The following is a 23,597-nucleotide window of genomic DNA, read 5'->3' as shown; positions in this document are numbered from 1 at the left end:
AAGCCCTCTCAGGCTTTTCTAGCTTTGTTGCTTGAAGAAAAGATGCATCTTGTAAAACATTCAACTTAGGTATTAAAAAATATATGAGTAGTGATAGTTGTTCCTGATCTTAATACAAATGTAAATCTGAATAGGCTTACTTTTAAATTTCTTCTCTGCCCTTTGGCATAGGAGTTCCTGAGATAATCTCCTTCATCTCTATAACTTACATAAAACTTCTATAATAATCTTCATCTCTATAACTTACATTCCTTAGGGGATAGACCTCTACACTTCTCCCTTTTCTTGTAAGAAGCATCTCCTATTCTTCCCTCCCATTTTCTTTGTGAAAAAAATTCCAAAATCGTATTGATCATTCCTTTCTGGTATTTGTTGTGTAGTTCCTGAAAATGCATAGTACATACGATGAAGAGGGGAAATATTAGATGTTAACTAATGTGTCCTTTAACTTCCCTGATGCAAGTGGTATCCGTTTGGACTTAGAAGAAACTCTGAATTGATGTTTCTTGCTTTATCATTCCCTCATTTTATTTGGAAAAAAATAGCCATTTTCTTGTGAAAAATCCCTGGAGATCTTCCCCCAGAGGTCCTCCATAGTTAGGGACAGGTGCCTCGACATGACTGAACTGGAAACAGAATCTTCTCAGACCTATCTGATCTCTGGTTTGGTGCCAGAAGCCCCGAATCTATCTCTAGAATTTGCAAAGTAGTACAGTTGGATATTAATTATTCTTTGTGCAATGGCATAGAGGTACCTGAAGATCTTAAAGGTCCTTTGGTGTCTGACTTCTGTTTCCTGTAAGTTGTTTACCAGCTGAGAGCCTTTTGGACTTCTGGATACAAGAGCAAGCCATCTGAGGCCATGCCCCCCGGAAGCAGATACAGAAAATACTGAACTGTCCTGAGCTCCCAGGCAAGCAGGACATGCTTCTAATTTTATTTCTGCTATTGGCTAGAACAATTATCATCAGCCTGTTCTAGGTACCTTTCTTCCCGTATTTACTTTCTTCCATCTATCCTCTGTAACCTTCGGGAGGTGAGGAATGTGTTGAATACAGGTTATCAGTAGTATACTGAAAAATGATAAACCTAAAAATGACATTCTGTGAGCTTTTAGAACACTCTTACACTGGTTTTGGAACCTGGAATGTTAATTGGCTATTACCATTGGATGAGAGGAAACCTAGCGAGTTCCTTCTTTTCCCTTGGAGATAATACCTTGTATAGGTGTCCCAAAGAAATGAGAGCCAGGGATCCCTGGGTGGCTCAGTTTAGTGCCTGCCTTCGGCCCAGGGCTTGATCCTGGAGTCCCGGGATCGAGTCCCACATCATGCTTGCTTCTCCCTCTGCCTGTCTCTCTCTCTCTCTCTCTCTCTCTCTTTTCTCTCTCTATACCTCTCGTGAATAAATAAAATAAAATAAAAAAAGAAATGAGACAACCATGATAGCTGTCAGACTGGTTGTTTATTATTGATAGTAGTTCAGGTACAGTCTCCTTTTGGTGGGGCCAGGGGTTTGCAAATCAAATCACATTCTTCAGGAGGACTTGAGGATAAGAAGACATTTAGGGAGCCCTACCAACCCTCTCTACCACTTTTATTCGAGAGAGGGGTTGGGTGGTAGGGGCAGAGGGAGAGGAAGAGAGAATCTTAGGCTCCATGTGGAGCCTGATGCGGGCTCAATTTCAGAACCCCAAGATCACGACCCGAGCTGACATCAACAGTTAGATGCTTAACCAGCTGCATCAGGGAGGCACCGCCAAACCTCCTTTTTTTTTTTTTTTTTTAATTTTTATTTATTTATGATAGTCACAGAGAGAGAGAGAGAGAGAGGCAGAGACATAGGCAGAGGGAGAAGCAGGCTCCATGCACCGGGAGCCCGATGTGGGATTCGATCCCGGGTCTCCAGGATCGCGCCCTGGGCCAAAGGCAGGCGCCAAACCGCTGCGCCACCCAGGGATCCCCAAACCTCCTTTTTAATAGATGTAAAATTTACATGTGGTGGAACACACCAATGTCAGGTATACTCACATAACCAAACTGCAGTTAACATATAGAACATGTCTGCCATCCGGGTTCTCTCATGCCCCCCATCCAGGGCAAATGCTTTCTGATTTCTGTCACTATAGAATTTTTTTTTCCTGTTCTTGACCTTCATATAGATGGGATCATAGAGCATGTACTCTCTCAGTTTGGCCTTTCACCCCAGTTCTGTGTTGTGTATTGGGTGTTCATTCTTTCTATACTGCTGGGTGGCATTATGTTATATGAATAGACCCAATTTGTCACTCCATTTTCCCATTGACAGACATTTGGGTTGCCTTCATCTTTTTGGCTGTTGTGAATATTAAGGTGCTGGGAGCATGTTCTCCCTCACTCACATCCTGTTTTAGATTTAGGCTTGATTGGCTGGGCCATCCCAGATGTGCATCCTTATCTTTATGAGAAACTTCCAAGCAGTTTTCCAAAGTAATTGCCATTTGACACTCCAGCCAGCAGTGGATGAGAGTTCTAGGTTCTCTAATTCCTTCTCAGTAGTTGTATGTTACTGGTTTTTCTGGTTTTGGCCTTTATTCTGGATATGAAGTGGTTTCTCATTGTGATTTTTAATTTGTATTTCCTTGATGACTAACATGTTCTTACTGGACATTTGTAGATCCTCCTTTTTGGAGTATCTATTTCATATTGTACCCATTTTTAAATTTTTGTGGGGGTCATTTTTATTTTGCATTGTTTTTCTTACTGTTATTCATTTGTAGATTTTATATACATAAAAACCTGGAGATCTATATTTACAACAGTCTGAAGTTAAAATTGCAGATGTAGAACATGTTCACAGTAAGAAGACAGGGATACCAAGACCTGCTGTTCAAGAAAACCTGAGTCTCTTTTTAACTCCTCCGCTAGCCTGCAAGATGACCTGTATTTGTATCTGTATCCCCCTTATCTCAGAAAATTGTGATGCAATTATATTCTCCAGTCTGTAGCTTACCTTTTATATTCTTAAAAATGTCTTGATGAGCAGAAGATTTTTTTAAAAAGACTTAATCTATTTATTTAAAAGAGATAAGGGGCAGAGGGAGAGAAGCAGACTCCCTGGTGAGCTGGGAGCCCAACGCAGGACTGGATCTGAGGATCCTGAGATCCTGACCTGAGCTGAAATCAGAGTTGGATGCTTAACCCACTGAGCCACCCAGATGCCCCTGTTGAGCAGATGATTTTAATTCTGAAGTCACTTAATCAAAATTTCCTTCTATATTATCTGTACTTACTGTCTTCTAAGTACTCTGCCTTCCCAAGATTGTAAAGATATCCTTCTGTGTTTTCTTTTAGAGATCTTATGTTTTAAACTTTTGTGCTTTGGTCTACGAGCCATCATAGATCAATTTTTTGTGTATCAGGTAAGATAGAGGTGAAGGGTAATTTTTTTGCGTGTTTCCCCAGTTGTTCCGGTATGATTTGTTGAAAAGACTTTCCTCGTTGAATTGTTTTAGCACCTTTGTTGAAATCAGTCGTCCATATATGTGTTGGTCTAGTTCAGAGGAAACTGAAGAATGTTTGTGTAGACCACATGTGGCATGCACTTAAGTCTAGGAAATGAATTCATATTGGTTAGCTTTAATAAACCTCAAGCGGCTGGCAGTCTTGGACTTCTATATCATGGAACATTTGCATCAAAAGTCACTGACAGACACTGTATGAGGGCCATTTTTTGCGTGCTAACCCAGCTGAGGCTTACAGAAGTCCCAGCATTCCCATTAAATATAATGCTCTTATCTACAAAGAAATAATTCTATCAAATCTGTGAGATCCAGCCTCAGCCTGCAGGCAACTTCACAGAGAACTAAACAGTGATTTTTTCTGATTTGAAAACGATACGCATGGATTCAATATGACTGATTTGGAACTCATAAATTAAGTGTGGGTCAGACTAAAAAAAATATTACTCTTTTTTAAGATTTTATTTTATTTGAGAGAGAGTGTGCAGTAGCAGCAGGAGGGGTGGAAGGTGAAGGAGAAGCAGACTCCCCCTACTGAGCAGAGAACCCGATATGGGACTCCATCCCTGGACCTTGGAATCCTGACCTGAGCCGAAGGCATATGCTTAACCAACTGAGCCACGCAGGCACCTCTAAAAAGTACTATTCGTAAAGGAACTATTTCATAATGTAGAGAAGCTTGTGGAGAAAAGTTTGTTTTAATAACTTGTGCACACTGTACACAAAAATAGGTTTGCTGACTTGAAACAAATCTTGCCTATGAGTAGAATCTCTACTTGGCAAGATTTTGGTAAACAATTTTTACATAGTAAGGGCACCTGGGTGCCTCAGTCAGCCTTTGGCTCAGGCCATGATCTCAGGGTTCCTGAATTGAGCCCCATGTCGGGCTCCCTGCTCAGCAGCAGAGTGCCTGCTTCTCCCTCTCCTTCTGCCTCTTCCCCTGCTTGTGTGCTCTTGCTCTCAAATAAATTAATTTTAAAGCTAAAAAAAAGTGTTTTTTTTTAAAGATTTTATTTATTTATTCATGAGAGACAGAGAGAGAGAGAGAGAGGCAGAGACACAGGCAGAGGGAGAAGCAGGCTCCATGCAGGGAGCCTGATGTGGGACTCAATCCCAAGTCTCCAGGATCACGTCCTGGGCCAAAGGCAGGTGCCAAACTGCCGAGCTACCCAGGGATTCCACCCCTCCCCCCCAAAAAAAAAAACAGTTTTGCAGTAGCTGAGTTCAGGACCTTGATGCTGGCCTGTCTGGGTTGGGATACCAGCTCTCCTAGTCCTTTCAGGCAAAGGACTTGACGCCTCTGTGCTTTGCCCTGAAAACCCAGAGAATAAGAGTATCGGAAGGAAGTATAGGTTTAGAGCAGTGCCAGGTCATAGTGAGCACTAAGGAACTTTTGGCCAGCAGTAACATTATATTACTTTCATGATGAAAATACGCACGAATAGGATTTTTTTTTTTTTTTAAGAAAGAAAAGCCAGAAAGCAAAAGTAGATTCCATTATCCTGTGATGATTCAGGTACCTCCCTATTCATAAGAGAGACTTCCCAGTTGGTTGGCTTGGTTAGATTTTACTGTTAATTCCCTTTCTTCCCCAAAAGGGTGTAGAACTAAAGGATTTTCTTTTGAGCTCCTTGGGAGATATATGCCCCAAAATACAAGAGGCACTTTATGCTAATTCCTAGAATTACTTTTGTCTCTGTAAAAAGATTTTATAAGGAAAGATATTCTTTTAAGTTCATGTCTTCACCTCTTGCTTTGCTCAGGTAACTCAAGTAAAACACATCCACTCACTCACTCAACATACCACCTTCCCTAGCCTATGTTTGGACTTGTACGGTTGTGCTCAGCTCCTGGCCCCTGTTTTTGCTTTCTCTAGTGATTTCCTGGCCAGAGCAAGAACTAGAGCCGAGTATGGGAAAAGTGGCCACGACAGGCCTTTCTGCCCACTAGTCTTCCCCGAAGGACTTTGGAAGGAGGGACGTGTCTGACCGTCACTGTAACCCTGTGTGCACATGTAGAAGGGTTGATGATACCCAAAAGCAAAACCCAGCTCAGGCCAAACATGAAGGTTGCTAATGCACTGTTGATGATGTAATTCCAGGTGAAATAACGATGTTTTGGTTACACATACAAACCAAGTTCGCCCATAGAAAGAAATAGGAACTTCCTACACATCGTCACAGGATGGCCATCATAGGCTGTGTGAAGTGTTTGTCTTTGTTGTACATACGTGGTTAAGGCCTGAGAAGCATTGACATTATTACAAGCTGACTTACCTGATCTTACAGTATTGAAGACAAGACTTCTCACGAGGTCTGCTCAAAGTAACTGAGTTTTTATGTTCTCCGTATTGTTGGGTAAATGCCACAGGTGCAGAGTTCTGGCCTGAGGCTCTCCTGAGTTGACATATGGGAGAAACACATTCCAGAAAGTAACTTGTCCTCCCTGCCATCCTAGCCCTGTCTCGTCCCCCAGCAGCTCCTGCACTCACTGCTTGTTTACTCCCCCACCCCACTTCCTTTTCTCTGTAGCTGCAACCCCTCCCGCGTCACAAAGCATAAAGAAGCCAGAGGTGAGCTCACTTGGGTTCCTGCCCTGTCCACACACTTCGTCTGTGCCAGCCTTGAACAGCTTGCTTCCTCTTGCAATGGGAGAGGGGTCAGTCCTCATGCCCACGGCTCCGGATACCAGCCCCCGGGCCCCCCTCACCTTCTCAGAGCCAATCTTTCTCGATACCTGCCATTCACTTCTCCCTGTGTGCATTTAACCCTCTACATGTCTTACTGATTAAACACACACACGTATGCCTTACTAATAAAACACACACACACTTGATTCCCCTCTCCATTCACTTCTCCTGCCAGGGCCAGACTTTGTGGAAAAATTGCCATATATGTTGCCTCTCCTCCCTCATTCCTGCCCCCTCCTTGGGTACTCCAGGCTAGCTTTTGTACCCATGACTAAACTGGTACTGCTCTGGCCAAAGCCAGTGGTCCCCTTCCTATCCTGCTGTTGCCACGTGGATCAGCTGTGTCTGGATTCTTAGCTGACCTCACAGCAGTGTCCCCCACTCTGGCCTCCAGGACCTTTGCTGCCCCTTTGGCTTATCCTGCTTGTTGCCCTTTGCAGGTTCTTTTTTTCTATCTCTAAGTTCCATGCTTTGTATTCGAATGCCACTGGATACTTCCACTTTGATATCTTGACTGGTACCTCATATCCAAACCAATGCGAGTTACTCAGGCTTGAAACCTGTGACCTCCTGACAAATCCTTCTCTCCTCCTCCCCTTCAAAATCCACAAAAAAAACTAATCTGGTCAAGATCTCAAATCCATCTGCTCTGTCTCCAGTGTGTCCCTGCTAATTTCATCACCTTCAACCACAGCTGCTGCCTTAGCGCCCTCTCCCTACAATGGCCAGTCTCCCCGGGTCTGTTCTACATGCGTGCACCTCCCTGACAGCATCCAGAGTGATGCTCCTAAAAAGCATCCACATCGTGTCACTTTTCTACCTGAACTCTTGCCCATTTCTGTAATCTCTAGTCCCCAAATTGGTGCCTCCGTGGTTGTGTTTTCACCCCATGCATAAAGAAGTGATCAAATCTCTGTGACTGATGCAGAGATGGAGAAGAGAGTACTTCCTACTCCACATGGCAGAACTTAATGAAGACCTGCGCTGGACTCAGTCCTGCCACCCCCCGCCCTGAGATTCCTGAGGGCTCCCTGCCCTCCACCCTTCCCCCACTTACCTGTCCCTGCTTCCCAGCCCCTGCCACTTCCACCTGTAGATCTCTTGCTCTGTTTGTCCTACTTATCTTACTCAGAGCAGCCTCTCGCTTTGCTGAATGTTCTGGTCAACGTTGCATCCCCATCTTGTCTCAGATTGGGTTCTCCTCAAAGCAGATTCTTTTTTTTTTTTTTTTTTTTTTTAAGCAGATTCTGAATAAGGGCACAGGTAGGTCCGACCCAACTGTGTGAGAGCTGTGCGACTGCTCTGTGCCTCCGTTTTTCATCTTTAAGATCCTACTCTGTAAGATTGTAGTGAAAGTTAATTAGTTCATAGAAAGTGCCTAAAACTGTTTGACCCATAGTGGTTATCAATCAAGCTTGCCACAATGATATCATAGTGTCTGTTATCAAAAGTGTCACTTCTTACAGATTTCCATTCCTGTAGACAGATTGGAGCCCCCTCTGTGAGTACCAGTGGCATCCTGTGCCTCCTTTAAATCATAATTGCTAATCCAATGAAGGAATGGTGGTGACCTCCTGCTCACTGTCCAGATTAGCCCAGTATACCGTACCTAGCCTCATATATAATATGCAATATGTACTGTGTACTCAGTTTTTTTAACAGACTTAAAAAATGATTTATAGAAAGAGCATTCCAATATTCTTATCTTTAATAAGGCATTCGTTAAAAAATAAGACATAACAGGGGTGCCTGGGTGGTACAGTTGGTTAAGCCTCCAACACTTGGTTCCAGCTCAGGTCATGATCACAGGGTTGTGAGATCAAGCCCTCTATTGGGCTCCACGCTCAGCATGGAGTCTGCTTGTGATTCTCTCCCTCTCCTTCTGCCTTTCACACTCATTCTCTCTCTCTCTCAAATAAATAAATCTTTAAAAAAATAATAAATAACACAAAAACAAACCATACCCATGCTCTAGGAGTTTGTGTCTTTAAATCCAGCATTACTGAGTGAGCCCGGGCAAGCTCTCTGGATGTCTGTGTCTCTGAAATAGCTTTACCTAAAGGCCTTTGTTCAACTCCAGAATTCTTCAGTTTGGTTCTTTTTTTTTTTTTTTTTTTCAAGATTTAATTTATTATTTTTTTTGAGAGACACACAGAGGCAGACACATATGCAAAGAGAGAAGAAGGCTCCGGGGAGCCTGATGTGGGACTCGATCCTGGGACCCCAGGATCATGGCCTGAGCCAAAGGCAAATGGTCAACCACTGAGCCACCCAGGAGGGGCCCCCAGATCGGTTCTTCAAACATTAGTTTGCAATAAAGAATAGAGTATGTTTCTAGGCTACTCAGAGTTTCCCTCATAGCTGTGTTCTTTCCTGTTAAATGATGAGAGACGTCACCATGTTGCTTGGGCTTGCAGGTTCTTTCCTTGTTGTAGGGAATTTTTCAAACTGGCTATAATGAGAGGGTCTCAAAAAACCGCAGAGAGGTCTGGTATGTTCTCTTCAAGTTACACATGATGTCCCTTCTAATTCTCAGTTTTGATTTTCTGTGTTGCTGAACTGACTTCTGTAATTACAGTTCAAGAATCTAATATCAGAAATAAGATCTCTTTTATTTTGATACCTGCACCCTTGACATGTCAAATCAGAATCCTTTAACCTTTCTTTCATGCCAAATAAAAAGCCTTCTTCAGGACTTAAAATTCTAATGATTTTTTTCTCTCAAGTATAAATGTATATGCATGGATAATTATTAATTGTAAAATGCAGTGTAAGATTTACCAGTCTTCACCATTTAGAAGTGTACCAGTCAGTGGCATTGAGTACATTCACATTATTGAATGGTTGTCACCACTGTCCATACCCGGGGTCCTTTGATCTTGCAAGACTGAAATGCCACACATATTAAACACCAGCTGTTTGCTTCCCTTCCCCCAGCCCCTGTCTCTATGGATTCTCTACTCTATGTACCTCCTATAAGCAGATTCAGACAATATTTGTCCTTTTGTGACTGGTTTATTTCTCTTCGCATAATATCCTCATGGTTCAAGCTTATTGTAGCATGTGTCAGAATTTCCTTACTTTTTAGAGCTGAATAATATTTTATTATATTTATATACCACGTGTTGTTTATCCATTCATTTGTGGATAGGCACTTGGTTGCATCCACTTTTTGTCTATTATGAATGATGGTGTATGAACGTAGATATACATGTATCTCTTCGAGACCCTTTGAATTATTTTGGACCTAATGATTTCTTGAACCTTCGGTCTTTACGTTTCTGTTGTTTTCTTGGACTCCTACCTTCATGGACTTCCTGCCACTAATTACCTCTCTCCCATTGAACTTCTTCACTATTTTCCAAATAATGTCTTGCTGTTGAGATCGTCATACTTCAGTATGACCCTCACAGACCTATTAAATGGAGAAAACAGTTTGACAACTAAGAAGTAGGATTTGTTCCTGTTTTCTGAAGGATGGGCCACTGGGTTCTTGAATTGAAAAAGATAAAATTCCCTTAGTCATAGGACAGATTTGGGGGACTATAGATCTTCTGTATTTTGAAATTTAACTGTTTAATAGTAGTGTCTCCTTGATCTATCAGTCCTATAGTTATGATATTGATGTTTATTTATTGTCATAAAAATGATAAGGACAATGGTAGAAAACATGCAAGGTATGGAAAAATATCACACACAGTACCACTACTGAAAGGTAATAATTTTTAACAATCTTGTTGCATATTGTGCATGTCTTTTTAATGTGAGTTTTTGCATATTTAAGATCATATTATTTTGTATTTCTTTTTTGCACCTAATAAAGTATAAACATTCTCAGGGCACCTGGGTGGCACAGTTGGTGAAGTGTCCAACTCTTGGATTCGGCTCAGGTCATGATCTTGGGATCGTAAGATTGAGCTCTCTGTGTCAGGCTCTGTGCTCAGCGTGGAGTCGGCTTGAGAATTCTCTCTGTCTCTCTGTCTCTCTCTGTCTCTCTCTCTTCCCCCTACCCCCCACCCCTCACCCTGCTCATGCATACACACACTGGCGCTCTCTCTCAAATAAATTAAATCTTAAAAGATAAAGTATAAGCATTCTCTTGTTAAAAAGATCTTTGCAAATATTTTAATTATTCTATATGACTGAAAAATACTTACAGGACGTTCATTAGTTTAAGAAACATTTTCCCAGTTTTAAAAACAAGGTTTCCTTTAGAAAATGTGATATCTCAATATCTCAATATTATGAAGAAGTTATGAAAAATCTAAATTCTCTGCCCCTTCTTGAGCTTTTTAAATTTTTTCCAGTATGTTTTGGAGATCAGCTTTTGTACTCCTCATTTGTCTCTGCCTCCCTCCTTCTCCCCTTCCTTTCTTACATACCAACATTGATACCATATTCATACACATCTTTATATCCAGCATTTTCACCCAGCATCATATCTTGTTGTTAAGTATTCTCCATTAAACACATGAATTTAGTCTTATTTACTTAGTCTTATGCTTCCTTCCACTTCTGGATATTTAATAGCAATTTTAGGTTATTGTAAGTGTGTCCTTGTACAGTTATCTTTCTGTGTATCTGTGATTGTTTCTTGAGGTGATATTTATAGACCTGCTATGAGTCAGAACAGTCTTAAGGCTTATAAAAAGATATTGCTGGTTTCCTGAACTGATGGCCTCACCTCACTCCACTAGCTTACTCACTTTGTTCTCCATCTTTGTGAATTTGATGCCTAAAAAAAAGTCTTGGTGTTTGCTAGTGAAATTCAACACTTTTTCACATTAATTGGCCTTTTGTATTTTGGAGTGCATAATGGTCTGTTAATGGCTTTTACCTTTTACCTTTATAAATAATAAAAAGTTTATTACCGTGTTGCAAGTATTTTATTTTTTTCTTTACCTTTCACTTCAGCTGCTTTTGGATATACAAAACATACCTGTTTACATAAGTGTAAACATTTTAACGGAGTCAGATTGATTCCCATTATGTAACCTTTTGTTACCTTTTTCATTACTCCCTTTCCTATCTTTGATTCAGAAATATTTCCTTCTAATTGTATTCTTTTTTCCCTCCATTTACATTTAACTCTTTAATCTTCACAGAATTAATTTTGGTGAAGGTTATAAAGCAGGAACTAATTTTAGTTTTTCTAGAATATTCTCTTATTCACCTTTGTCCAAAATCCCAGGGAAGCTGAGATATGAACCAAAACAAATGTTTTTTCTTATTTTAGTGTCTTGATTTTCCCACTGGAGAAAAATGAGGAGGCTCTGATAGGTGGAAGTGCAGAGCCAGGAAGAGGGACTAGCACCATCTCTCAGAACTTAACCCCTCATCCCAGAACCTGCCCTGTCTCTTTCCAGCTCAGGAAGTATGATGCTCAGCACAGACCAATGGAGGACCCAAATAGCAGCAGTAACAAGGGTCAGGAGGCCTGTGCGTTAGGGACTAAGTGGTCCAGAGTGAGCCCCTCTAAGTCTTGACCCTACTTCAGTTATTCACAGTGAAGATAAGCCACCAGGGCTCTGATCTTTGGAGATTACTTGAACCTTTAGATTACAGATGGGAGGCAGCGTGTAGTGAAAAAGAGCCCTAGCCTGAGAAAGTCAGAAATCTTGGGTCCAGGGATCCCTGGGTGGCACAGCGGTTTGGCGCCTGCCTTTGGCCCAGGGCACGATCCTGGAGACCCGGGATCGAGTCCCATGTCGGGCTCCCGGTGCATGGAGCCTGCTTCTCTCTCTGCCTGTGTCTCTGCCTCTCTGTCTCTCTCTGTGTGACTATCATGAATAAAAAAAAAAAAAAAGAAAGAAATCTTGGGTCCAGTTTCAGCTGCCAGTCAATCATCTGTGTGCAACATTAAGTCTCTTAACTTCTCTAATTTCCTGACTTATAGACTTACGGATTTGAGTTGTATATTCTCTGAGGTTTAGTCTCAATAAATTATGGTCTAGGCAAGTGGCAGGGCTAGTTTGTGCTGTAAATCTTTTGGGGGATATTTCTTGGTAACTATATCAACTTTCCTTAATTCAGGATGATAGCAAGTTCAGTAAGGCGATCACAATGTCATTTAATACTGTACCTTGGAGAATTGATGTTTCTTACCTTTTAATCTGCCTCAAGCTTCCCTTCAGAAAGACTTCTGTTGTTCCTAATAATTTCTTCTTTTGCCCAGCAGTCTTTTATGTTTAAGAATTAAAGAAAGAAAGAAAAAAAAAGAATTAAAGAAAGATGAGCGAGTAATCAAGCAGTACCCAGAGCTTATCCTGCCACTTGCCCAGAGCTGTGGTATAAATTTTTCTGAAAAACTGAAATAAAAATGTGAAAAAGCATTTTGTAAATGGCAAAACATTAAAGTGATAAAAGTAACGTCGATGAGATACAAATACCTACTCTCAACCATGTTCATTGTTTATTATAGGTATTAATAAATTATTAACATCAGTAACAAAATACATTGAGAAACAACCACAGGCCAAACCTTTCCAATTTCAAGTATCTTTACATTAACATACTCCGTTTTAGAGAGGTAGCACAGAGAAAATGTCTTAAGTAGTTTTTGTAACAAGTCATCTCTCAGTTGATTACTGTCATGAATGTTTTTTAACATTCGTCTTCCACTTTTTGATTTCCAGAGCAAATGAACATGGTCTGATGTCTGTGGTGTGATGTATTTAACACAAAAGAATAATTCAGATACTATTTTCATGATTATCTTTTACTAGTTTGTATCCACAGATGAACATTTCAATGCGTTGACGTTTGCCTCTTGAGAATGTATTTGCTATGATAAAATATAGTGGCCACTTCAAATCTGTAGAACTTGGGTGGAGGCTGGATAAATCTGAACAGTTTCCTCGTTTGTGCTTCAGGAATGCACAGCTCTATATATTAAATAAAGCATAAGTATGTATACGTAGCTGCAACTGATGTTTTGTTTGATTACAATTACTATTGCCTGATCTTCAAATAACTTTGAAAAATATCCTTTCAAATAAACCCTGAGTTTTAGAATATAATCTTCACAGAAACTGTCGCCTTATTAATTAAACCTTCACTTCTTCCTGTGAATTGCTTTGATCTCATAATATTTTTTAAAATGTCCTGAGGGCTTATTTCCAAGGCTTCCAAACAAATTATTATTTCTCAAAAGCCAATACTATATTCATGACTCAGTGAATCCTAAAGACAGTATTTTTAAAAACTCTGTTAAGCTTATTTTTCTTAGTGTGCTAGTCTACTACATAATTTTCTTTGCTGTGGGTCACATGATCCTTCCCGTCTGTAACACACGCACTTAAAATGTTCACTTCCTGATTGAGCCATCAAGATTACGTAAAATATAAATCGGTCCAAAATACCTAAAAGCAGGAATTTTAAGGGGGGCGGGAATACTGTTTTCTTTTTCTGTTTCGTTATTGATACCTAAAAAATCAGAGTGAGTGTGTGCCTGCCCATTTGTACTTGGAAACGAGATGGTTAGGGATTTTTTTTTTTGTCCCCTCCCTTTCAGATTGAATCAGACTTTGCTTTCATTATAAAAAATAATGTAACAACTAGATAGACTGTGGGAGTGGTAGAGTTCCAGGACTGAATTCAAAATGGTTCCGATTACTGAGAGAGCTGTTGGTTTACTTATTACTGTTTTCATGATCTGAATGAAGAGTGCAGCATCTCTCAAAAGGTAACAGACGATCTGATATTTCAGAATTGTAAATGGCCATTTAGCCTTTCTGCTGCCTGCTATAAGTGAAAGTAATTTCTCGCAGGCTGGATGACACTTGTTTTATCATGGATCTTAAAATCCTTCACATTTTCTCAAAGCAGTTTTGAAGTTGTCATAGTAACAGCATGACATTTGGAGGGGCTTTTAACTCTTTAGCAAGAGTTAATTAATTTTATTAACTCTGGATGTTTTTCTCTCCTATGTCTGTCTGACAAACAAGGGCCATAATTGCTCAAATATCTATTTTTCATGTTCCTTATTTCTTGGTGACTACAGTTTGAGGACTTGGTGTTTTGTTAAGTTGTTTCAGGAAAAGAAGAATATTATCAATTGGTTTCAGATAGGTTAACTTGGGTTTTTAGTTAGTCTGTAAAATTGCACTGCCGTTATAGCACCAGAATTGAGTTTTATTTAAAGAGGTGGATTATGGGAGATGTTCCTCAAAATTTAATGGTTCCTCAAAATTTAATTGCTCCAGGGATTACTACTATTCTTTGATTTGATTTGGATATATCCAGAATAAGAGTTGGGGAACTTGAAGGGGAATGTGTCAGACTCACAGGAGGAAATGATTTCTTTAAAAATACAACATTCAAATACAATACCAAAAGCATATTCCACAAATTTAAAAAAATGGAATAATAGGACTTTGTCAAAATTTCAAATGCAGTAGTCTTTGAAACTCTTAAAATTTAGTAAAATAAACTATCCTCTAGGAAAGTTTGTGAGAATCTTCTTTGGGAGAAAGTAGGTCGGGATCTTCTGTTCATAAAGCTCTGTGGCAGAAATTCTTGCCAATACGGTGATTGGTGACAGAGGAAGCTCCTCTCTTGGGCAGGCAAAGGGGTCAGAAGAAAGAATGATCCGTACTAGGTCTGGATTCTGGGACTTTAAAAAGTATCAGATGTTCAAGGCTTTTGCTTTCTTATAAAAGTGATCAGAGAGGTGACACATAGAAAAGATATCATCTGAGTTTCGGGGCTTTAATGCTAACGCCAGTACCCTTACTGTTCTGGGAGAGGATTTGTTCAACTGGGGACGATTGAAGACCATCCAGGTAGCTCCACGTGCAGCCAACAGCAGTAAAGGTGCTAATGCGTGTCCAGTGACGTCAGGAGTTACGAATTGGTGGTTTCAAAACCCTGCAGTAAACAAGGTCAAAGTGCCCCGTTTTGCTGGAAGGTTTGTTTTTATGAGTTGGACAGTATGTGGATGAAGTAATTTTTCAAAACAAACTGAATTTATATGCTTTCTGTTTGTTTGTTTTACATTTTTGGGTTTTAAGAAATTAAGCAGATGAGATTTAGTAAGGTTAACATTTTTAAGCAGAATTATAATTTTTCTTTGTTTTTAGTTTTCACAGGAAGTGAAAATAATTCTGATTCAGGGAATCTTTTTTTTTTATGCTTTTATTTATTTATTCATTAGAGGGACAGAGAGAGGCAGAGACACGGCAGAGGGAGAAGCAGGCTCCCTTTAGGGACCTTGATTTGGGACTCGATCCCAGGACCCCGGGATCACGACCTGATTTGCCAAAGGCAAATGCTCAACCACTGAGCCACCCAGGTGCCCCTGACGTAGCGGTTCTTAGATGCAGTTTTAGAAAGCAAGATAAGACCTCGTACACAGTAACTGTCAATCACAATCACTAGTAAAATATTTCTTGTCACTCTGTACCTTTTGCTCTTCTTTAGGCAGGCATTGAAGTAGCAGAAAGTTAATGGCACACCATACTGCTGACTGCGTGGTGCTCATCTCAATGCATCTTCCAACGTCGAACCTGAGAATGCTAGAGGCTGGAGACTCTGGACACTTATCTGAGCAGTTATCTGCTGGTGGCCTGGTTCCTGAGGTAATAAGTGGGTGTCCCCGATGTGTGTGTGCTGGCAACAGCAGTGACGCCACGTGGTGCCCAGAGGTCGCCGCCTGGTCCATGGGGCTTCTGAGATGAACTGTAAAGGGGCGTCCTGAGCAGTGCAGGCATTTTGGAGTGCCCCAGCAAATCTGGATGTAAGTGTAAACACGGCGCTCAAAGTGAAAGCAGGGGCCTCGAGGAAGGAATTACCCTCATCTCATTCCCGACCTGCTCACTCTGCTGGAAAACAAAGTAAGTTTTGTCTGTTTCTTTGTTAGCCAATCGCTCCTACATGTTTTCTCTTGCTAACATTATATTAGATGCTCAATATCTGGCAAATGCCAAGTTTTTTTCCCCTTCACTGAGGAAGTAGGATATGAAGTTTGTTAAAAAGCTAATTGTTTCTTTTATCTTTTCTGTCTCTCTTCCTCTATCTAGCGCTAGGCTGGCTGGCTTGTTGGAGATAGCAGGAGATTGGAATTTATTATCAATTAGAAAACAAAAAGTTCTTTTTTTTTTTTTAAACGGTCCAAGAACTTTGCCATTAATTAAATGACAATGACACGGGCAAAGCTTCTTATGTGGTGTGGCCAGGAGCACATCTAGGAAAACAGCCCCAGTTCACTTCAGGAAGCAAAAGGGGTGTGTGTATGAGACACATGTGAAAACGGGGAGTCCTCCTGTGGGAACTGCAGACACAGGGCAGGAATGGTGCCTGGACAAGAGGCTGTAATTTAAAAGCCTATCAGGAAATGGAAAGAGCTGAGGAATACAAATTATTTAATGTTGGTGGGGGAAAAAAAAAAAGACTTCATATAAGAATGGGCTAAAACGTATAACGATGTAAACTTGGCAGTAGAAACTGAAGTTTATTACCTTCACGTTAAAAAGGTTCATGTCTTATAGATTTATAGAAAATGTGTGGCTTTCAGAAAATAATTAAGAGGCATCATCACCTGTGTAGGTGACTTTAGGACACCAGCCTAATTCTGACACTTGACCCCTGTCTTCCATTTGTTTGTTTGTGTTTTATCAGATCCTAGCTCCAGAGCACTTGCATGGTTCAGTATATTTTTAATATAAAGTTCTATGGCTTTGAAAATGCAATGCAAATGGAAATGCAGTGTAGTTTGTGATTTGCAACTAGATTATCCTTCCTCGTAAAGTGGACTTTGCTCAACTTGAAACACTTAGAAGGTAGAAGGAGGCGGTGTAAGGTGTAACTGTGGTCTGCCACTGGAAGCAGAGATCAAAGACCTTATTTCTAAATCTAGCATGGAATACTGTGAATTTAAGTTAGGGCTTCTGTTTCATGGGAATTCACATTTTATCTCAAGGTGGTGGTGGTAGGACTTGGGCTCTTTAGGTGAATGTCTGTGAATTACTGACTCAGCAAACTTCTTTAAATACCTTCTTTATGTACTCAGAGCTAAGATTTTAAATTTACTGAGATTTGGTTTGTAAATTAAAGATTGAGAACAGTTTGTTAAAAGATGGTGCCAAGTGAACAGGGCTGTCCCCTTCTGAGCTGCCCCTCCTAATTAAAGGGGAAGGTGGCTACCATCTGTCTTCTTTCATTCAAGGCAGTAGGGGGCCTGGGGTGGAAGGAAGCACCCCCTCCTTTATTTTTTCTCCCACTCTTTTTTATAGTCCGCTTTCTCCCTAGTCAGTGACCCAGAAGGTCATTGATGATCTATCTCAGAATGAATAGTAACATAAGCATGCAAGGCACTTGCAAAAAAAAAAAAAAAAAAGTTTATAACGTGCTTATCCATTTAGAATTCTGCTTGAATTATGTCTGAGAGTGTTGTAATCTCTGTGTTGGTGTTTTTGCTCCTCTTGTTTCTGAGGGCACTGCTGGCAGATGAAGTGGGGATTTTAGTTTTATCGATTTTGCTTTTTCATGAAAAAATTTTTACACTCCACTGGGCACAATCAGAAGATGGCAGCATGTAACTGTCCACTGGGGATGTATAGAAATACTTCTTTTTTTTTTTTTTTTTTTTTTATGAGAGAGGGAGAGCAAGAAAGAGCATGAGGGGGTGAGGGACAGAGGCAGAGGGAGAGGCAGGGATTAGCAGGGAGCTAATGCGGGGCTCAATCCTTGAAACTCTGGGATCATGACCTGAGCTGAAGGCAGATGCTTAACTGACTGAGCCACCCAGGTATCCCCAGAAATACTATTCTTATTAAAATCAAGGCAGCCTGTTAACTATGATATCTACACATGTCATCATAAGGGAAACCATGAACAAGGGTGTTAACCGACGCCCATATTACTCAGTTGTCTACTAAGGTTTACTGGACCAGTCATTGAAATAGTTCGCATTGTTTATCCTTTAGTTGGGCAATAATCCTTTTAGCCCCTTTTTAATAGGAATAGGTTATCGGAGAATTTAATTTGGGGTCCTGGCTTTTAATTATTTTGAAATGTAGAGTGCCCTAACCAAATGATCAAACTTTCTTGCCTCAGTTTCCACCTCTTGAAAGGGAAGGAATATGTGCTGTTTTCAGAAATATTTAAGAGAATATGAAGTAATATTTTGTCTTTGATAAAAATTTCATACAACTGAAAAATTCTAATGTCTTTGGTTGTTTCTGTTTTCAATCTTTATGTACCTAAGCAAAGTGTGAACAGTCATTTAAAAAGATTCAGTCCTGACACACTGTTTAGCTTGCCCAGGCAGTAGATTTGGACTTTCCAGAGTATGCTGGCCTTTAGTACCTCCTGTGACAAGGAAATCTGGTGTCCCTTAAGCCATCAGTGTTTGGAAAGCCCAACTGTGAGTCGTGTGTAATTTTATTTAAAGTTTTTTTTTTTTTTTTCCAATTTGTCATCAACTTATAATGAGCTTTCTTTGTAGATGTGCTTATGTTGTTGAATTTGGGAAGAGCAGTGTGTAGGTTCTGGAGACTGACGTTAGTCTGCATGATTGAATGATAATGAAAAGTAGATTATTTCCCAATCACTGAAGGGTACACAGTGCTGGGGAAGTCTCTTCGTCGTTTTTATGTAATAATTTTAGAGATTCGACAAGGTGCTTCGCTAACTATAGTTTCCAAGGTGTGATTTAACACTAATTTGGTTATCTGTCTTATATTCATTTCAGGGGAACCAAATAAATGAATTGAATGAAACACGTCTATAAAGTGTGACTTTGAAGTAATGCGATGAATATTTTAACACACATAGCAAAGGACATACAGACATGCCAATGAATTTTGCCTCCTTAAAGTACCCTGTCACCTGGGAAGAATTGCTACTACTATAAGCAATGCCACCTTTGCCAAAGACACACTTAGAAGTTTTTGTTTGTTACTGCTTTAAGAGCCTTCCATCCTTTTTTTTTTATCACCCCCTGTGGTGAAATTCTCTGTCCTTTGAGGCTAGCAAGGATCCAGTAATTAGGTCTGATGAACAGACTTCTTAGGATCAAATAACTGATCTGAGTCATTGATTCATGTAAACATTTACTGAGGCACCTACTGTGTTCCAGTAGTAAGGACTGCAGATTCCAAAGTGAACACACCATGGACCTGGAAGACACAGTTGAGTGGGATAAAGGACGTATACAGAGCTAACACTACATCCTGACAAGTACTCTAAAACTTTGACTAAGCCACACAGGTGCCCTTATAATCACAACTTCTTTGGATTAAAAGAAAAAGAAGATATCTGGGATTCCTGAGTGGCTCAGTCTGTTAGGCATCCAACTCTTGATTTCAGCTCAGATCATGGCCTCAGGGTTGTGAAATTGAGCCCTTTGTGGAGCTCCTAGCTGGACATGGAGTCTGCTTAAGATTCTTTATCTCTGCTCCTCCCCAACAAAATAAAAAAAAGTTATGAATAAATTTAAAAATTTTTTTGACATTTTTAGGATAACTGTATTACTCTCCAAAGGAGACCTTTTTGAAGAATGATTCTTAGTTACATATTAAAATTAGGTACTTCTGAAATACTCAATATACCAAAGCATGACATGCCATAGTTATTGCTGAGAATAGATGAATAGCTTGTGGGAGACCTGAAACTTGTCATTTCTAAGTATTATGGGAGAGAAAAGGCTTCTTCACATCCTCTTTCAGATTTTATGCATGGGGACAAAATTTCTGTCTTCTAGCCAATAGTTGATCTCTCTGTGGGTAAGTTTATTTAACAGTTAACCTGTGGAGTGTCACTCTGTGGCAGGCACAGTTCAAGGAGCTGCTCAGAAGGCGAGTTGATTGGTTATAGACGCCAGATGCTGGTGCTACTCAGTAGGACTCTGTGGGGCTGTACATTCAGCCACCATTTCCTAGGTGCTTTTCTGATCCTGGCCATGTGGGCTTGGCCTGGATGCTGCCCTCAGAGCTTGCAATACGATTCTGTGGACAGATGACAGAATGAATGTAGAGAGAGAGGGAGAGAGAGATGTGTTCATATAGGTAGCTAAATACACCACACATTTGTAGAAAAGAAAGCTCTGCTGTGGCCAAGGTGATCAAGAAATGCTTTATGGATTAAGGAACATTTGAGCTGGGCATTGACAGAAGGGTAGTGTTGGACTTGAAGCCTTGGAGGGAGAGCATCCAAGTCCAAGGAGAGCTGAGCAATGGCATAGAGAGGGATGGGAAATTCCAGTGGATGGAGTGGGCAGCCCCTGATTTGTTGTTGCCGGGCAACCATGTGTGTAAAAGTGACTAATGAGGAGATAAGGCAGCCAAGGTCTGTTGAGGCCAGATCCGGGAAGGCCATGAATGTCAGATGATGAAATGATTTAAACTTAATCTGAAGCCATTGAGGAGCAGTGGAAGAGTTCTGGTCATGAGAGTGACAGTGGAAGCTGTCCTAGAAGAAGCTTCATCTAGTGTCAGTGTTGGGGCATTGGGCCAGTGAGAGAATCAGAGCGGGAAGCCATGTGAGCTGGGGAAACCATCCAGGGAGGAGAGGAAGAGGGCTCAGATGAGAGGCAATTGGAATAGAGAAAACTAGGTTTAAGAACTGCTGGGGTAACAGAGGTTGGCCGATGGGGAGGAAGGATGGAAGGAGAACTAATTTTAAATTTTAGAACCCAAGTGCTATTTATTAATTCTCTGCATCTGTCAGGTATTTCACATACGTCATCTCATTTGATTGTATCCTAGTTGTATAAAGTTGGTATTTTTGTCTTTATTTCAGAAATGAGAAATCTAAGGCGTGGTGGAAGATTGGTCTCAAGTTGTACAGCTAATAGGATATAGAACAGGGCCCTACAGAGGTCCCTGATTTCCACGCCTGTATTCTCTCTATTCTGCTAGGTTTGGGAGGGAGCAGATGTGAGAGAAGGTGATCTCTGTTACTTTGTATACACACAGTTTAGGTGCTGGTAAGATGTCCATCAGGTGACCAGAGATGGGAAACTGATCTCCAGGACAAAGTCAGGAGGATCGGAATTTAAGAATCAACTGCATGTTTGTTTATTCAGTAAATACTTGTTGAGTGTCCTTTGGACCAGTCCTACATGGCAGAGGAATACAGTGAGAGACAAGCAAGCCACAGTCTTGATTCACAGAACTGCAGGCTAAGGAGGGAGACACCACCCTATGGGTTGAGTATAATGTAGGGGGAAGTGCAGGTTTGCAATAAGAAAAGCCACCCAGGGGACATAACCAAATCTGGGGACGCAGAAGGTCTCTGAAGAGGTTGTAGTACTTGATAGGACACCCAAAGATGAGTACCATGATAAAGTGAAAAAAGGCATATTTTAGGCAAGGGAAATAGATTGTACTAGACCCAAAGGCAAGAGAGAAATATAGTATATCTGAAGAACTGGACATAATATGACTAGAATGAGGTAAGAGTATATCAGTTAAGGCTAGAGAGATGGGCAGCAGCTAGATCAGGAAATGCCTCAGAAACTGTGCAAAATAATCCAATTACTTTCTTTTTTTTTTTAAGATTTTATTTATTTTAGAGTTGGGGCGGGGGGCAGAGGAAGAGGGAAAGAATCTCAAGCAGACTCTGTGCTGAGCACCAAACCTGACATGGGGCTTGATCCCATGACCCTGAGATCATGACCTGAGCAGAAATCAAGACACTCAACTGATTGAGCCACCTGGGTGCTGCCAACACCCCCCCATTATAACTATCTTAAGAATGCAGGGAAGTGTTGGTTAATTTTAAGCACTGAGGTAACATGATTAGATTCATATTTAGAAAGCCCATTTTGAGGTGCCTGGCTGGCTCAGTTAGAAGAGCCTGAGACTCTTGATTTCTATATAGTGAGTTCAAGCCCTGCTTTGAAGGCAGAGATTACTTAAAAATAAATTGTAAATAAATGAATAAATGTCCATTTTGTCTGCTGGAGAATAGACTGTAGGGAAGCAAGTGTGGGAGCAGGAAAACACATAAGGGACTGTTGGAGACAGGAATCTGGGTGAGAGATGATGGTGACCTGCATGGAGAAAGAGGTTGGGTGATATTTAAGAGTGGTAGATGTGATGGAATTTGGGGATGTGCTGGGTATGGAAGATGAGAGAGAGGAATAAAAGTCAACATATAGGTTTCTTTTTTCTAAAGTTTATTTACTTACTAGAGAGAGCACGCATGCATTCAAGTAGGGGGAGGGGTAGAGGAGGAGAATCTCAAGCAGACTCTCCCTGAGGAGCCCAACGTGGTCCTCGATCTCATATACCAATGAGATCATGACCTGAGCCGAAATCAAGAGTTGGGTGCATAACCCACTGAGCTACCCAGGCTCCCAACATGCAAGTTTCTGATGGACAGCTGAGTAGTTGCTGAAATTTAGCCAGAGGGCATAGTGGAAGGGTCAGATTTGGAGTTGAGAATTGCTTGGGTTTGGTTATTCTGAGTAACTGGCAATTGGAGAATACAGGAAATGAGAGATGAAGGGTAGGAGGTTGCGGCCAGAGAACGGGATGTCCAGATTTTTTATTTCGCAAGTGAAGCAGTTCAAGGGATGGTAAGAGAACAAGGTCACAAGAGCAGGTGGGTGAAGTGGAGGGCGGAGGCGGGCTGTGGGAGATGAGGGGGTTTTCACCTGGAGGTGAGGGGGTCACAAAGGTTGTTGGCTGGACTTGGAGCAGAGAGGGTCAGTGCATAGGTCAGTCACCACCGGTTGAGGAGGCAAGCAGCTGGGCAATGAGATGTGCGCTGGAAATGTGATTTCCATGGACTGCATGACAGCGTTAGCAAGCAAAGAAAAGCAAAAGCATGAGAACAAAATGAGTAGGACCCGGGGCCAGACCTCTGAGAGGAGTTTAGAGGTGGCAGGAGATTGAGGAGACATTTTCAAAAAGGAAAAACATGGAAGTTCAGAGTCTTGGAAGACCAAAGAAGGTCTATGCCAAAGAAGGAGGTGTAGAGCAGCGCCCCGCTAGTGCAAGGCTCAGGAGGAACGGACTGGTGAGGGACCTTCCCTGGATGAGCCCAAAGTCGACCATGCTGGGAAAGAGAGCAGCTCCTTGGAGTGTTGGAGGTGATGGCCAGGCCAGAAATTAGGGAGTGTATGGGAATCACCAAGTACTGCAGCAAGTATCACCCCCACTTGCAACACATTTTGGTTGAAAGAAAAGAAGGAGAGGCTATGGTAGCTTGAGAAGTGAGTCTGTTATGGCATCTAATGATGAATTGTGCTATTTTGTATTTGACAGTCTCCTAGAATTTGCTAGAATGTGTCCTATTGCTTTTCAAACTAACCCTTTCTGTGCTTCCTTTGTAAAATGAGTACCCACCTCATTGGGTTGTTGTTAGGACCACACGAGTCGTAAAGCAGCACCTTGGGCACAGTAAATGATAACAAATGATGGTTAATAAAAGCAAAGAAGGAAACACACATGTTATAATAAC

General features: G+C 41.0%; 1 protein-coding gene across 1 annotated transcript in view; it reads left to right on the top strand.

Moving 5' to 3' along the window:
* The window catches only part of LOC144289109 (uncharacterized), a 199,178-nt gene that overhangs the window by 138,307 nt on the left and 37,274 nt on the right, over positions 1-23,597 (top strand). The window contains exons 5-6 of the mRNA XM_077857375.1: positions 12,824-12,884; positions 15,609-16,021. Of these exons, the coding sequence (XP_077713501.1) occupies positions 12,824-12,857 (34 nt within the window). The 3' untranslated portion in view covers positions 12,858-12,884; positions 15,609-16,021. The remainder of the gene's footprint in view (positions 1-12,823; positions 12,885-15,608; positions 16,022-23,597) is intronic.

Source organism: Canis aureus, chromosome 18 (assembly GCF_053574225.1).
Source record: "Canis aureus isolate CA01 chromosome 18, VMU_Caureus_v.1.0, whole genome shotgun sequence".
NCBI classification, from domain to species: Eukaryota; Metazoa; Chordata; class Mammalia; order Carnivora; family Canidae; genus Canis; species Canis aureus.
The sequence above is the reverse complement of the archived record's forward strand: the minus strand, read 5'-3'. Positions and strand labels throughout refer to the sequence as shown.